The sequence below is a fragment of the Frieseomelitta varia genome, unplaced genomic scaffold (assembly GCF_011392965.1).
Source record: "Frieseomelitta varia isolate USP_RPSP 00005682 unplaced genomic scaffold, Fvar_1.2 scaffold_163, whole genome shotgun sequence".
Lineage (NCBI taxonomy): Eukaryota > Metazoa > Arthropoda > Insecta > Hymenoptera > Apidae > Frieseomelitta > Frieseomelitta varia.
In genome coordinates this window covers 316,516-335,494 of record NW_025109339.1, presented here as the reverse complement: position 1 = coordinate 335,494, position 18,979 = coordinate 316,516, and the positions used below count along the sequence as shown (strand labels likewise).

Below are 18,979 nucleotides of genomic sequence, written 5' to 3'. Positions count from 1 at the left end.
ATTTATATTATATTATTTTATTATATAATATAATATATATTATAACAAATACTATGTAGTATATAGTATAGTATATAGTATATATAGTACAGTATAATATATAGTATATATAGTACAGTATAGTATATAGTATAGTATTAATAAATATATATTATAACAAATACTATGTAGTATATAGTATATATAGTACAGTATAATACATAGCATATATAGTACAGTATAGTATATAGTATATATAGTATAATACAGTATAGTATATAGTATATATAGTATAATACAGTATAGTATATAGTATATACAGTATAATACATACTATATATATAGCATATATAATACAGTATAGTACAGTATATAGTATATATAGTACAATATAATACATTATATATATAGCACATATAGTACAGTATAGTATATAGTATATATGTAGTATATTATATAGTAGTATATAATACATACTATATATATAATATATATATAGTACAGTACAGTATAGTATATAATATATATAATGCAATATAGTATATAGTATATATGGTACAGTATAGTATATAGTATTTATAGTACAGTATAGTATACAATATATATAGTATATATAGTATATATATGGTACAGTATAGTATATTCACATTCCTCCAAAATTTTCTCATTTCTGAAAATTCACGCCTCTCAAGAAATAAAATATCCCCTCGACACGCGATCTTTTGAAATCACCATCACGGCGCTAACTACCGATCAGAAAATCCGGTTCACTCGGTTTCAACGCGGGAACGGACTTTTTACTTTTAACTAACGTCTAACGTCCCTTCTCTATTTTCTTTTTCTTTTTCCAGTTCCAGCAAGATCGACCGGGCAAATTCTCCTCGGCGAGGTAGACATCGAGGTTCAAAAGGACGACGGCAATGAATTAACGACGGAGGAATCGTTCCCGAAAAAGTGCATCGTCGACGATAACACGTACTCTCACGGCCAAACGGTAAACAAGTTTGTTCATCATCAGTTTCATCATCTTTTTTATCTACCTCTTTCTTTTCTTCTCTTTATCTCTCTCTCTCTCTCTCTCTCTCTCTCGTATTTCTTTCTCTTTTTAATTGATTCTTGCGATTATGAGGTTCGAACAATCCAGGTTGGAACGACGCCAACGATTCTTGTTTCCACACGGTATATACGTGAAACGAAATACCATTTTGATAATGTTTGCCCACGGTGGGATTAATTCACGTGAAATCAAACAGACGTTCCCGTGTTTTCCAGCTGAAAACGTTTGCACGTGTCCGTCCGATAAAGGACTTTGAAAAACGCAGAGGAAATAAAATATTCGCCCGGGGATCCGTCGTATAGAGCAATTTCGACGCACGCGATCGTATCTTCTCGCGTTTGCGAAAACGCTGCATTCGCGTGACAATTTGATTAGAGCGTTTTGACATAGTTGAAACTTCTAGTGTTTTAATGTGGAATTAATTTGGTTTAATTTGGTCTTTCGTTTGGAATTTTTGCTATTTTTTCAACATAGAGTTCTTGTATAATTTTGTGGAAGACCTAGAGAATGATTGTATCTCATAATATTGTTATATGAGATACTGTGTTTTAATATTAAAATAATTAAAAATTAATAAAATGTATAATAATTAAAAATATAAAATAATAATAATTAAATAATAATTAAAAATATAAAATAATAATAATTAAATAATAATTAAAAATATAAAATAACAATAATTAAATAATAATTAAAAATATATAATATATTAATAAAATATTTAAAAGGTATAATTTAACACACAGAAGTTGTATTGATATATTTGTATTAATATAATTAATATAGTCAGTTATAATAATTGTATTAATACAAAAATACTTGAAAATAAATAATACAGAAAAACTTGAGTAAGAGAAAACATCTTAACGAAGTTAAATTATTAAAATTGGTTGAAAAAATACTTTTTATTTTTATTCATTTTCGATTGGTTTCGACATTAGAACACAGACAGGCATACTAATACATTTATCTTAGCTTAGCAATGTAGACAATTTTTACGAAGAATTACAAACTGATGAACTTATGGTACTCTGATGGTACTAGCATTAGAAATTAATATTTTACATTTATATAAACTTACATTTATATAAACATTTATTATATTCCTATTTATGAAGAAATTTATATATAATTTTCACCATTCTAATGACTGTGGTATTAAAAATGATATGTACTTGTTAAACATTATATAAAACTTTCGAAAATTCGAAAAAAAGTATTATAATAATTTTACTAGTGATTTTAACCATTCTAATAATTCCAATAGTTTCATTCAAAGATCGTGCTTACATAATAATTTTGCATTTATGGAAAAATTGAAAAAAAAAAAAAAAGAATTACGAATCGGTATCGTTTCTATAATTCTAGAATTAAAATTTATGCTTATTTTACATTCGTATAAAATATAAACCGTGTCATTGACACGGTTAAAATTAAAAAAAGAAAATTATGAGCTACCATTCTAATAACTACAGCGTCAAAAGTTGCGTTTACATTTTGTTTCCATTATATGTGCATTAAAAGCCCCATTGTATGAACACCTGTTACGTGAACGTTCTATTATATGAACTGTGTATTTTCTAGTACAATATACACATACATATTGCAATAAAAGTGTTTGCATGCATATAAATGTGTTTACGTACTTCTCGTAGCATGAAATCAATTCACAATGATTCAGTTTAAAATTGACATGGTGCGTATAATTTGTATCATAATATTATCCAAAAATTATCGAAAACGCGTAGTATTAACAATTGAAGACAAAATAGTGACACTGTAATATTAAAGAACTTTATTTATATTAATATTTGTAACTTTATTTAATATGAAGAATATTAATTATTAATTAGTAAGTAATAATAATATTAAAGAACTTATTAACTAATTAACTAATTAACACTATAATATAAAAGAACTTTATTTATATTAGTTTTATTTAATAAAAAATATTAATTATTAAGTAATAATAATATTAAAGAACTTATTAACTAATTAACACTATAATACAAAAATAAATATAAAATATAATATGGTATAAAAGAATTTATGAAAGAACTACTTGAACGTAAAGAGTGTGCAACAAAAATGATGTTGCAAAATCATATTTGTGCTTAAGAAAAACGAAAAAGTCTGAAATCAGTCATATTGATGGATTCGATTACTAAATCGTTAATAGCAACTATTGCAGTAACAAAATAATAGAATTGTTTAAAATAATACAATTATTTTATAAAAGAACTACTAGTTAAAATAATAGAATTATTTAAAACAATACAATTATTTATAGAACTTCTACAAAACAACTTATAGTCAAAATAATAGGATTGTTTAAAATAATACAATTATTCTAGAAAAAGACATATAGTTAAAATACTTCTATAAAACTTATAATTAAAATAATAGAATGGTTTAAAATAATACAACTATTTATAAAACTTCAATATTCATATAATTATATACAAAATATACATTACAACATATTTATATAATTACAATTATTAAATACAACTATTGTAAAATATTACAATTATTAAATACAACTATTTATAAAATTGCAATTATTAAATATAGCTATTTATAAAATTACAATTATTAAATACAGCTATTTATAAAATTACAATTATTAAATACAACTATTTATAAAATTGCAATTATTAAATACAACTATTTATAAAATTGCAATTATTAAATACAGCTATTTATAAAATTACAATTATTAAATACAGCTATTTATAAAATTGCAATTATTAAATACGACTATTTATAAAATCACAATTATTAAATACAACTATCTATGAAATTACAATTATTAAATACAACTATTTATAAAATTTCAATATATACATAAATTATTTATAAAATTACAATGACAGTTCCAATAAACAACACACGCAGCTATCATTTCACAAACATACCGCCCAGAGAGGTGGAGGGAGTGGTGACTCTGTTAAAAGCTGAAAATCACGTTGAAACTTGGACCGTATGCACAAAGAATCAATAGACCGTTGTGCGTCGCGTGACATCACAGATTCCAAACAAGTTCGCGTCATTACGTTACGACCTTGTTACCTTACGGAATTTCCAGCGAGCCGTGGTGATCGTCGTGTTCGAAGGAACGGGAAGGCGTGTCACGTTCCAATAATGCTACCGGGATGAGACCGAGGAACACGCGGATAAGATCGAACGTTAATAACGAACGAAGGAAGAGCCGATCTCCTGCGCTTCAAATGAAATACGTGCGACGAAACGATTATAAAGTTCATTGCGATCCCGGTCCCATGGTTGCGGTTTGTACGCCCAAGGGATTGGTGGCCAGGTTCCTCCCCCCTCATACGTTCTATAAAGCTTCAATTTGTGGCCGTATCTTTCGTCGCTGTTACGTGATACCGATACGAAGCACGCACGTTTAACACACATCTCTGTAATTTTTCAGTTTTCACGGATTTTTCACGCCAGTTGTATCGACTTTGGTAATTTTTTTTCTTTTTTTTTTTGGAATTACAACGTCACTTGCATATTTTTTAAAGATTGATGTAAATACATTTTTCTTGGAATGGGGAAGCAATAAAATATTCATTGTTTATTAGGTTAGTCAAAAAGTAACCGCATTTTGTGTGTGTGTGTGTGTGAAATTTGAAAATGAAAATTTTATTCTAATATAATATGTTGACCATTTTGCCATCTTTCAGGCAACTTCATTGATTAGATAGAGTGTTTGAATATTTAAACAGTATTTGAATATTATTTTAAGTATTGTTTCCAGTATGTAAGATATATTCTCTGTTGATTATTATTAAAAAATGCAATTACTTTTTGACCAGTTTATTTAGGATAAACATCTTCTAGAATATTAAAATATGGTGTGGAATCAATTTTAAGTAAAATTATCAGAATTTTCGCTTGAGTTCTAAAACAAAAGTCTAAGAGTTCAGAATTCGGGTTGTTTGCAGTAAAATTAGTTACATACACAAAAAACGTATAGAAACGAAGAACATCTTCTAAGTTTTCTTAAATAATCTTAATTATTCTTAAAATTAAGCTTCGCAAGTTTAATGATGTCAGAACAGTCGACGTAGTATGAAATATGAAGATGACAAGGAGGATAAGCAATAATGTCCATTATAATTAATTTATGCAATATTATATATAATAATATAATATAATATATAATATAATATAATTATTATAATGTAATATAATAATATAATATATAATATAATATAATAATAATATAATAATATAATATATAATATAATATAATAATAATATAATATATAATATTATATAATATAATAATATAATATATGATATGACTTACAATAATCTTACAATAATCTTACAATGATACTTATGACATAATATCTTACAATTAACTTAAATTGCTATATCTTGATATCTTCTATAAAATCACTTTTTGTAAGACTTTCACAAAACTTGATTTTCTCAATTCACAAAACAGTTCGTTCCAACAGAGAGACTGGAGAGTTCTATGAATTCCTCAAGACTCTAACAATCTTCCTTCGACGATGCGCAACTAAAATATTTTACAACATTTGAAAAATATAGATTCGCAAATGTAATGAGACACAATCATATCAAATTCCATCACAATTAAAAAGCGAGCGTCTAAATCGAAACGTACACGCGCAGTGTCTCTTTCGCACGTTCAACAAACGTCCAACGTGGTTTCGTAAACTGTGCCATGATTTTCAATCAGGCTTCAATAACTTCCATCCGCCGCGAAGTTTGCATTCATCGTGCAGCTCGCACAGACACAGGCACACACGTACGAATTCTTAATTGCTCTCTCTTGGAACAGAAACGAGCTCTCTATGTTTCACTCTGAAAGCGTAAATTTCATGAATAAATTCTCGTCGAGCCACGAGATCTCGACGAGATGAATAATATCTGAAGAGCAATAAACAAGTCAACGATAAAACGAAAAATGGGTTTCGCCTTTCCTCCCGCCGATCGACGAGGATTATCGATTTCAAAGAATGCTCTAAAAACTTAACTTAATACCGTCTTTCAAAGAGCTCTAGACCAAGTGCTCTGCAGGGAAATAATACACGTTTTCACCCTTATTTTCAATTCTGCATTTTTCTGGATTTGTTTGTTTCGACAGAGGAGACGGCCGGGAGATTTCAAACGTTGGAAAGCGTGTTTCACTGGTAATTGAATGCCGTTCACAGGCTGTTTCATCGCGAAATGCGAATTCTTTTACAGTTCTGGCATTTCAACTTTCTCCCCGAGTGTTTTTTTTTTTTTTTAGAGTTCTTTCGCTGGCAATTGAATGCTTCCGACAGGTTCTGCCATGCTGTAGAATATATACGAGTTATTTTTTTTTTTTTTTTTATATTTATTTCGACGTTTCAATTTCTTTTCAGACTCTCTCGAAAGGAAACTTCTTTATCGATAGTTGAATGCTTTTGCTGCATTACTATATTTCATTCGAGTGGAATATTCTTTCATAGAAATCGAATTTTTTTTTTCTTTTGCTTTCACGGTATCTTAAATCTCTAAATTTTCTTTCGGAAGCAAATTTTTCTTTGTTCGACGATTGAACCGATCCGCTGTCCTGCGCAGAGTGTGTGAATCTTTTTATATCCTCGGCATTCAAATTTTTCCCGACCTTTTTGAGGAGGGAACTTATTTATTTTGAGAGTTGCTTTATTAATAATCTATTTAAATAGATATTTCACTGCAGAACGCAAATACTTTCGAAAGAAAGTTTTTTAATATTGCAGAGCTGTTCCATTAATAATCGAACGCTTCTAACAACATCTCTATTTAAGTGAAAGTTAAAGTCTACTACGGAAATTCTTGCACTTTCAAAATTTCGAAAAAAAAAAGTGCAAGATAACGTTTCAGAAACTTTTGGTCAGTTGTATCACGATTTCAGAAATATCTTAAGTATAAATATATATGTATATATATATATAGATATATTATTATAAATTGCAATATTATAATATTATTATATTATAATTATAATAAATATATTATATAAACTATAATATTATAATTATTATATTATTATATTAATATAATATATAATTTATAATATTATTATAATATTATAGTTTATATATTTATTATAATTATAATATAATTATAATATTATTATTATAAATAAATATTATAATTATAATAAATATATTATATAACTATTATATATAATATAAATAATATATATAAGTATATATTATATAAACTATAATTATTATATTATATTATAATATAGTATATAATTTATAATATTATTCTAATATTATAGTTTATATATTTATTATAGTTATAATATTATAAATTATAATATTATTATTATAAATATATATTATAGTTATTATTATTATAAATATTAATACTTTAGCTACAGATACACAATTTTTAGTGTAACAGATTTTGTCGACTCAACAAAGGATATTCTTAGCTTTCTTTACTTTCTTGGCTTTTCGAATCTCGTATTCATTGAATTAAGCTCGGAACAACGTCGATTAATTCGATCAAAATTCTCGCGGATCAAACTGAACTTGCATTGAATTCAGAAGATGAAAAAACGAAGTTTCAATTTCTCGCGTCTTCGTCAAAATTTGAATAGCAATAGTTGAGAGTAAAATGAGTTTGGAAGGGATTTTCTTTTTTAGAAACGTGGAAAATTGAGACGAGGTCGAGTCGAACGATAAACGTTCGCTGGGGGAATCAGGTTAAATCAGACGCGGTAACAATTTCATTTCGCTGTTTTTAACTCGACCAATACGGACGAACCGGTCGCGAGATCGAGCGAGATCTTCCTCACGGTGGCATAGTGAGGAAACAAACTTGAGGGAAAATATTTTCCACGTCGTGCCGGCATGGTTGCACTCTCGCGTGTCCGCCAGGGAACACATTGACTTCGGCCAGCTTTCAAGAAAGCTTTGTAGAAAGTTTCGCGTCTCACCGCGAAAGCAGAAGGGATATTTATCGAATTTTTGCCTCCCCCTAAAACTGCACCCTGTTTCGCGGGGTCTCATCGTATCTTTTTCTCCGTTTCTTTAATTAATAATTTAATTTATATTTTTATATAATTTAATTATTAACTTATAATCCTTAGTATCATGATTTTTTTTTTTTTTTTTTTAGTTTTCTGAGTCACAAGAAGTTTCGTGTATTTGAATGTATTTTTGTTCATATTTTGTCGAACACATAAGCAAACATTCCCTGGCGTAACAATTTTTTTACATAGACACAGCGAAGAGCAATATTTCAATATAATTTGTAAAACTTAATGTGACTTCGTAGAACGAGATTATACAACGATCCCATTGGTCTCATTTCATAGCGTCTATAATTTCACAGTCGTGGGTTTATCTTTTGTCAATGATCAGTTTCACATCATTTAGCGAGTGAAAAAGTGAGGATACATTCAACAGTCCAACATTCCGATAATTTTTCATTGTTATTCACTGTACGTATATATCTATCAGTTCCAGTTAAATTAGTTAGTTCTTAGATACATACATCTAATAGATCTCTGTTACGAAAGCTTAAAAGCAACATTATTATATATAGTGTTTCACAATTAACGCGGTTAACCAACTGGGAGGTGATTCTGCGTGTAAAAATTTGTCGAAAACAAAGAATAAAATTTGCTCGTTAAAGTCTTTTCGTTTCCGAGAAAATCGAGTTTGAAAATTTATCAACCATACTTGAATTTCGATAATTCCATACTGGATCGACACGAGAATATTCTACGTAGTATTTTGCAGATGTATCGGCTGTCATTAATGCACCACGAAGTTCGCTTTTGGAACACGAAACAGTTCTTTTAATCCCTTGCACTGGCAACTGGTTCGCGGACCTTAACGAGTGACCGAACCGTACACAATAATTCGTCGCGTTCGTTTTCTTTTGTACTCGTCGATGTAAAATCACCGGATAGAAATTATTTAGAAGCAATATAAATTTATTATTTGTTTCGCCTGAGTTAGTACTTAAATATACTTAAAACTGAAGAAATATTACAATTTTGGGATGAAAGATTCTCGACGTGCGTGGAACATCATTCCAGCGCAAGAAGTTAAATTACTGCTCGTTACTATACATCATGTTTGCACTAAATATTTTCATCAGATGAAAAATTGTCGATCGTGTTTCATTCTAGAAAATTACCAAATATATTATATTAATAGATAACATAACTATGCATGGTTTGGTGAAGCTCGAATATTCGGATCTGTTATATTTTTCAATTGCTTCCAATTTTTTTATAATATAATAATATTGTGTCATTGCATAACGTTTTAACTCGCGTACTGCATTATTCGATAATATTTTAATATCTTTATACTATGTTACTGTATTATTGCGTACGTTTTTGTCGTTATACACCGTTTAAATACAACGTGACAGTAATCAATAAAATTTCATTTGAGATGAAATGTTATTTTGTCCTTTCCACATATGGTACGCGTTATGTTGTTTGTATCACTGCAACGGTGAATATTTTATTTATTTTATATTTTCTCTTTCACATTATATATATATATGTGTACACACGTGATCTCGATATAAATGCCAATTTTACGATCGGTGTTTACGAGCGTGCGTTGCAATTTAACCACTTGCGCTGGCAACTGATTGCGGACCATAACGAGTGACCAAATCGTATACAATAACACGTCGCTTTCTATTTGAGCTCGTCGGTATGATATCACTGGATAGAAATTATTAAGAAGTAATAAATTTATTGCCTGGATTATACTTAAATATACTTAAAACTGAGAAAATGTTACAATTTGGGACAAAAAATTCTCGACGTGCGTGGCACGTCATTCCAGCGCAAGAGGTTGAAACAATCGAAGAGTTTTCGGAAAAAAATTCCGAAATATGCACAGGAATAGCGACACACGGTGTCTCGTAGATATTTCGTATACATTTCCTGCGATATTTTTATCATCTTCTCTCTCTCGCTCTGACAACTTGTCAAGTCTCTCTCGAGGTACGTATGTAGATAAAAATCGATGTCCAATTAATAAGATGGGTGCGTTATCGAGCGACACCTGCGAGGACAGATCAAAAGTCGTTGTCGCCGTGTCGCGAATTTCCCCGATAAAAATTAATCACTTCGTATCGTTTGTCTGACTCTCTGCCTTTTTTCTTTCTTCTTCTTCTTCTTTTTTTTTTTTTTCTTGTCCTGTCGCACCCTCTTCTTTCTCTTGTCGCTATCGAGACTGCTTTCCTCGTGTCGTTTTCTTTTCTCTCGACGACGCTCCTCAACCTTCGAAACGTCGCACGTTTAGGCCACGGATTCTCATGTTTATAAGAAACTTATCGGAAGATGAGAAATTTTCGCGAAAGGTGTCAATCAAGAATTTGCCATTCTGTACGTATTTCAATCTTCGCGTGACGAGAAATCACAAGAGAAATAGCAAAAAATTATCGAAGAAAATACACCCCCTATAATAAATTTAATAATCTTGTTTCAAATTTGTTTCGAAATTGGAAAAATTGCATGGTGAAATTAGATACTTTTAGATGTTAATTTATGATCATATAACGAAAAATTAGTTTAAATTTATGTAATTAGTTTAAAATTATGTAACAATGAATCTTTTGGGTGTATTAAAAATTGTATTGTAAAATATACACGCAATTATATTATCCATTGTTACTAAAAATAACTTATTAGAAATAAAGAGTGTCCTAAGATCTTTGAACAGGAGTGTATCTTTAAATTTTTGAAAGGAACGATGTCTTCGAATTTTTCTTAAATTTCGTCACAAATACTCCAAATAATCGGTTAAATATAATATATTCATAAAAATATGAATTTCTCTAAGTATCCACAATTTATACGTGATTATTTCTTCCTCTTTTTATTTTAAACGTGATTTTCTTTGATTTTTCATTCGATTTTTCTTCTTCTTTTTACCTCTTCTTTTTTTTACAAGTGTTGCTTTACTCTTTGCTCTCACGTCGACCATTAATACGTGTTATTAATTAATGTTGGACAATGAATTTCAAGTAAAACATAAATTTACATAAATATTCACAATCAACGATTATTTCTTCCTCTTCTTTTTTCTTTTTACTATAATTCACCTTGATTTCCATTCGATTTTTCCCACTCTCCCTTTTGAGATTGTTTCTTTTCTAGTCTCTCGCTTTTATTAAAAGTGTTCTTTTATTTATAAGTAAAACATAATTTGTACATTTTGTATCACGGTTAATTAATTAATTTTAATAATTATAATTATCTCGAAAATAGATTATCTAAATATATATGAATATATTATTATTTTTGTTGAATAAAAAAAATAAATGTATATTTAGAAATTGAATGTTCTTCGTATTTATTAATGTCTAGATTTTTCTTTAAATAAATTTAATTTATATATGCCACGTCGAGTGTTAATATTATTAATTAACGTTGGACCCGCGAGATATCACTTCCAATGAATTTACATAAATATTCACATTCACGATTATTTCTTCCTCTTCTTTCTTTTTTTTTTTATTATAATTTACCTAGATTTCCATTCGATTTTTCCCTCTTCCTTTTTGAAAGTGTTTCTTTTCTAGTCTCTCGCTTTTTTTAAAAGTATTTTTTTATTTATAAGTAAAACATAATTTGTACATTTTGTATCACGGTTAATTAATTAATTTTAATAATTATAATTATCTCGAAAATAGATTATCTAAATATATATGAATATATTATTATTTTTGTTGAATAAAAAAAATAAATGTATATTTAGAAATTGAATGTTCGTCGTATTTATTAATATCTAGATTTTTTTAAAAATAAATTTAATTTATATATTATATATAATGTAATTTATATATTATATTTATAATTTATATGCCACGTCGAGCGTTAGTATTATTAATTAACGTTGGACCCGCGAGATACCACTTCCAATGAATTTCAAGTAAAACATGAATTTACATAAATATTCACAATCAACGATTATTTCTTCCTCTTCTTTTTTTTTTTTTTCTTTTTACTATAATTCACCTTGATTTCCATTCGATGTTTCCCACTCCCCCTTTGAGAGTGTTCCTTTTCTAGTCTCTCGCTTTTTTCAAAAGTGTTCTTTCACTCGTCGATGCCACGTCGAGCGTTAATATTATTAATTAACGTTGGACCCGCGAGATACCACTTCCAATGAATTTCAAGTGGTAACGCCGTCGCGACGGATTCACGTCTCTTCGTTAGGCGTGTGTAGTAATTAATGACATGTTTCGCCGACTCGTCGCGTTCTTTTTATTCCCTCTGTTTCTCTCTTCTTTTTCTTCTTCTTCTTCTTCTTCGTGGCCCCTTTTTCCCAACGTGGTTTTGGAGTGCACATATTGAAAATACCGAGTCGTGTTTCGTTCGATTCTGTATACGCGTTTGCTTTCGCGGATTTCGGAATATTTTCTGCCCTTTTGAGTTTAGAAGTGCCGCCGAGCATTGGAGGGCAACACTCCAGCGCTATTTCGAAATATTGATTTCTCCCATTTAATTTGTGCCGCTTCTTCATTTTTAACCTATGCTCGAATTTCCACGGTTCGAATTTCTCGGTCTCGTCTCGGCGAAATCTTTCATTTGACAATCGTGTTTCATTTCAGAGAAGCGTTTCAAAATCTTGAAAGTCTTTCGAGAAATCTTATTTCAGAGATCGTCAGAGGTGAAACGTTCTTTCTTGATACAATTGAGTCGAGAACAATTGAAGAAACGCGATTTAACAAAATATTGCAATTTTACTTATATTATTTAAATTTCTCGATATTGTTATTAAATTTTAATATTAATTATTAATGTTAAAATTTAAAATATTGCAATTTAATGATATAATATTTTAAATATTTTAAAATATTGCAGTTTAATGATATAATATTTTAAATATTTTAAAATATTGCAATTTTATGATGTTATTGATGATATTATTATTAAATTTATTAATACTATTTTATTTAATAATAGAATGAAGTTGGTAAAATTTATTACGCCACGGCACTTTCATTATGACACCGATTAATTAAATTTGAGTTTAATACTTTCACACAATTTCAGAAATAAGGCATAACCACTATAATATATTTCTCATGCTTTACAAAATTATTTATATGTTAAAATTGAAACAGATTTATTTATATGTATTTCTATATTAAAATAGAAAAAGATTTATTTCTTCCATAAACGGAATCATTTATTTAAAATACGTTCTATCAGAATTCTCTAAGTAACGTTATAGTAACGCGTCTATTTGACCAATCGTAGCGCGAATTAAATTAATTTAAGAGGCGAAGAAATGCATAATTACACGCGTGAGATGAATTTTTTTTCTAGAAAGGATGGAAAAATGTAAGTTGTGCAAATTTCGTTACATCGGAACTAGAACTTTGTTCATTCATCCCCGCGATTTTTTTTTTTTATCCAATTAATTTCTTTTGCAGAGCTGTTTTACATCTTCTACGCGCAGCAATAATTTTTTTTTTTTTTTCAATCGTATACTGCAGTCGCGTCAATTCTGAGTTTTCAATGATTGGAACGACGTTAAATTTTCATCCACCGAGACTTTGCATTATGCATCACAGTATTGCAAATTTCATTATGAAATTTGCTAACAAACTTATCAATATTCATTATACAATCTATACTTTGGTCGAACTTTGGAAATTATCATCCAACGGGTGAAATAAATTGGAATCTGTCCGTGTCAAATATAAAATACTCTTCTTTCAGATGTACATTTTCTTGAAAACTTTGTCTGCTCTCATTTCTGCGTCGTTTAAGTTTAAATTTATTAATTTGAAACTCTCTCTCTCTCTCTCTTCTCAACTCTCCTCTTTTGCTTAATTACACTTTAAAATCGTCGTCGTTTAATTCATTGATATTTAATGACACTCGATCATTATTATTTGATGTTGAAGTTATTAACCCATTTGCGTCACTATTCCGTGACTTAAATTGCACACGTCCACGTGTATTATAATTTATCAAATTTCGATTTAAATATTTACTATTCTGTATTGATACTAACTAATTACGATGAAATGTCAGAACACGAGAGTGCACAATATTATGTGGAGAGCTCTTAACCTAATCACTGTAAGTCACTTTTGATTGAGGAACAATATGTGCTACGAAAATACCCTTTCTTTTGACAAGATCATAGTCATTGCTACGTAATCACTGTGACATAATTAAAATATTTAAAACTTAAAAATTAAAAATAACATTACCGTTTGAATTATTCGAAATAGTAGCTAAACTGTTCCATCGATTGATAGTTTTAATAAAAAAAAAAAAAAGATACTAAAGCTGCATGATAAAAATAGTTTTTAATAAGAAGCCACTCACAGTAATTTACTTCCCAACCTTTCATACATGAATAAATATAAAATTCTTAATCGCTGCTCATGAATTATTCCGCGTTTTAGAGAGGGTATTTCTCTGCATGATGCAAATGTTCGTTAATTTAACGAGGAATAATTTGAAAAAGTTGTTAATTAATATTAACTAATCAATATTTATATTATATAATTATACTATTAATTAATAATTATATCATATACGTTACAATATCATATTTGAAAATTAACGTTAAAATCGTGTTTTATATTATATAATAAATATTTATGTTATATATACGTATATAATCATATTTGAAAATATACGTTAAAATCATATTTTATATTACATAATAAATATTTATATTATATATTATATTACTAATTAATAATTATATCACATACGTTACAATCATATTTGAAATTATATATAATTATATTTTTCAAAATTAAAACTATAACCTTCGATTATTCAATTAAATATTTTAACCAAATTTAATTTCGAATATTTCGTTGAATTAGTTTAATATATTATACATGTCAGAGAAATTAACTCTAAACAACATGAGATTCCAATGAACGACATTGACATCTCTGCAATCTTACTGCCTCCTCTTCAACATCCCCTAAAGAGCTCAATCGAAAGAAAAAAAGGAAAGAGGAGGAGGAGGAAAAAAAAAAAGGAGCACACCGCCAATAACGGGCAGACTATCATCGTCGTACCGTATTCCAACAAAAGTAACACGACGCACGTGCAATCATACGAAGCGCTGAATACTGAACGTATGAATTTCCCTCTTTCCGTTTCAGATACCGTCGTACGATCTGAACTCTCATTGTCTGTGCGTCGCCGGCGAAGTATATTGTTGGTGGCAGAATTACAATCCGAGCACCGATCCCTCCGCCGGCCCCTCGTTCCTCCCATCGACGACGATAGAAAGTAATTACACGCCGTCGCTGGAGGGAAGCACGGATGCCGTCGACAGTTTGGAAGCTTCCGGTGATCCGGCGGAGGAGCCGTCTGTCGAGCAACAGGGATACGCGGAGATTAACACGACCTACTCGACTACCTCGCAGCCAGCGCCGACTACGTGTCTCGTGATGGGTAATAGATCAGTCGAGCTCCTTTCGGGCTCGAATTCTTTAACCACTTCCGCTGGAATGACGTGCCACGCGCGTCGGGAATTTTTTTTTCTTCCGGAAGTTGCAACAGTTGCTTTCTCAGTTTTAAGTATATTCAAGAGAAAACGAATAATAAATTTGCTGCTTCTCGGTCATTTCTGTCCGAGTGATATCGTAAGGGACGGTAATTATACGGTTTAGTCACTCGTTATGGTCCGCAATCAGTTGCCAGCGCAACTCGCCGTGGTTAACTCGCCGCCCCGGATCGATTCACACCTGGGTGTTTCTCTGTATTTTCGTATATGTACAGCGAATCGTGTTAATGTTAAACAGAAACTAACATAAAATTTCCATCAGGGACAATGAAGTAGAGAAAACAACAGAAAACTTTATGTAATACAATGAATAAAATATAATAGGGTAAAGAAGAATAATATAATATAATATAATAGAGTAGAATATTATAATAATAATATAAAAATATAACATGAGTTTATAATAAATAATATAATATAATAGAATATATTATATTATATATTATATATTATATAATATATAAATATATTAGAATATATTATAATATAATGAGGTAAATTTTATTTATACATTTTACGAAAAATTGTTTAAATCTCTAAAAATACTCAAGTTGATCAATGTTAATCAATTAGGGTTACTCAAAGAACAATTGAACACTTTTGTACATATATATAAAACATACTACATTCAGATTGATCAATATTGATGGAAACATAATTCTGCAATATATTTTATGTATATATGTAAATCTAGATTCAAGTTGATCAATGTTAATTAATTAGAGTTACCTAAAAAACAATTGAATACTTTATACATTATATATATATAAAAGTTCATTCAGGTTAAACAATGTTGATGAATTAAAGTTAACAAAAACACAATTCTATACTTCAGTAAATCATACTACATTCGGATTAATATTTAATTAATCAAATTAGGATTAATTAAAAAACGATTGTATATATATTTGAAATTATACTCTTTCATATATATTTTAAATTATACTACATTCCTATATATTACATTCCTATATATATTCCATATATATTACATTCCTATATATATTCCATATATATTACATTCCTATATATATTCCATATATATTTTAAATTATACTACATTCCAATTATACTCTTTCATATATATTTTAAATTATACTACATTCCGATCAATCAATATTTAACTTATACATTTTTATACATATATACATTTATACATTTTTCTCGAAGGATAAAAGTCAAAAGTTGATCAACGTTGATTTAGAAAATCCGTCTGTACAATACTCAAAAAAAAAAAAAAAAAAAAAAAAAAAAAAAAAAAGAAAAATAGGAACATGCTTCTTCGCTAAATAACGTGTCCAAATATGTTTCCCCCTTTCAGTTTGCAATCGTGATATAGAAACGCCATTTCCAACGCTTTTTCCAATTTATAGATAGTACGAAATATAAAATTCTGTGCCCGGGCGGGCACGGAACTTTGATTGCAGGAAGGGAATACCGTGAAGGCGAGGTACTTCCGCACTCGACCGGAAACTGCATTGAATGCAGCTGCGGATCCGAAGGTCGCGTCGAGTGTTCGCCACGGGACTGTGTGGCCCTTCGACCCGAGATACCAGTTGCACCAGATATACCGGACGCACCGGACGGCGATTTCGAAGTGTTCAACCTTGCCAGGGACCGAGGAATCGACGAGAGCTTCTAAAATAATCGATCATCTGTTTCTCATGAATTTTTCTTTTTGAGAGGACATCCGACATTCATGTAATCGCGTCAAATAATCTCTGACTGTGAAGCGTTTCTTTTTTTATTTTATTTGAAATTTGTTGATCGATATGAATCGTCGAAGATCGACTAATTTTAATTGTATCGGTTTTACATGAAATTGTGATTTTTATTGTGACTTTTAATAGAATTTTAATGGAAATGTCATTAAACAAATTATTTGGATATTTTATTCGTAATATTTATATCTATAATTTACTATATTTAAAATATATATAATTTACTATATTTTACTATATTTATATCTATAATTTACTATGTTTGAAATTTATATTTATTGTAATCGTCCAGGTAGTGAATTTCAACAGTGTACATTTTATAGCAGTATAGAATTTATCTAATTTCATAGTAAATATTGTGGCTACGGTACGTTAATGAATAAGAAATGTCAAAAAACGGGGCTAGCAAACTATACTATAGTTCATTGACATTCGCGTTAAAATAATTTTTTTTAGATATTTTAAGGAACATATCATTAATCGTAACTAGTTAAGCTACGGTAGAGTAAAAATTAAATACAATTTCATATCGATCAACAATGCGTTAATTCACCAAACTTGTTTAGTCGAACGCTCATGCCGATCCTTCAATCGTACGAAACGATTTCCTTATTGAAAGCGATTCCGCCGGCAGACCAGAGAGATCATGTATTTTTAACGAACGTGAAGAATTATCGAAACATTTGAAAAGTTACGCGACTTCATGGAGAAAAAAATATCTTCTCTATCGGGAGGTGATTACACGGTTGAAGGATCCGTAGATACTAATTAATTTAATTTATATACCTTCTTATCCGTGTTCTCTCGAGCCTTAAGCTTCCCTCCTTTTGTTCGAAACACTGTTTCCGGTTGAAAGAGTTCGGCGAAAGGGGAAAGAGAGAGCTCGAGCCCGGATGAAAATCGATTGCCGATAACGAAACAAAAGCGAAGTCTTAAACGCTTTCTTTTCACGTACTTGAATAATTAAACGAGACCGTAGATTAATATGTCACGTAAATAAATAAATAAATAAATAAATAAAAATATATATATATATATACATAAAGTTATATATACGAAAAAAAGTAGAGGACACTTAACTGCAAAGGAAAGCTACATTATCAGCGAATTACAACGATGATCGAGAGAAAAGAAATGACCAAGGTTCAATTTTTCGAGTCAAGTAGCTTAAAGTTCATCCAGTCACGAAGCCGAATAACGTATTTATGTTGAATTAGTTAGTGATTTAGTGAGATCGATAGGCAACTCAAAGCCTGGAAATGCTCTTCCGACATTCATCAGCGAACTGTAATTTACTACCCCGCAGGATTTCTAAAACGTTTCGGCAGCGCGGGCCTAATTTATCACAAGCGATGGATCCTCAAGAACAATCCATCTATATATATATATATATATATATATATATACACGCCGATTAATTACGAGCTACATAAGTTTTATCTAGCTAGTAAGTTCGTTTACAAATTGCGTTTCTTTGACAGTATTAACTGCTGCTATCGTTTCGACCATCCGATTGCAACTTACAATCACGACTAAGAAACGAGTCGACGAGTCATGAAAGAATGATGTTCCTCACGCTAGAAACCTCCAGCGCCATGGAAGTACGCGAACGATAGGCTATAATAGCGATTAAGCGCTCGTTCCTTAAGAGAATTCGCTTATTTTTTTTTTTTTTTTTTTTT

The 18,979-nt window shown here is 29.6% G+C and overlaps 1 protein-coding gene across 2 annotated transcripts in view; it reads left to right on the top strand.

The window, feature by feature from the left end:
• The window catches only part of LOC122537808, a 173,555-nt gene that overhangs the window by 152,721 nt on the left and 1,855 nt on the right, over positions 1-18,979 (top strand). The window contains exons 2-4 of one of the 2 annotated variants that reach the window (XR_006308695.1): positions 831-973; positions 15,170-15,464; positions 17,004-17,277. Coding sequence is in view for 1 of the 2 variants with exons in the window: in XM_043671405.1 (XP_043527340.1) it covers positions 831-973; positions 15,170-15,464; positions 17,004-17,218 (653 nt within the window). In the remaining variant the exon portion in view is untranslated. Of the gene's footprint in view, positions 1-830; positions 974-15,169; positions 15,465-17,003; positions 17,412-18,979 lie in introns of those variants that run through there. The other variant, XM_043671405.1, reaches the window with a different exon arrangement.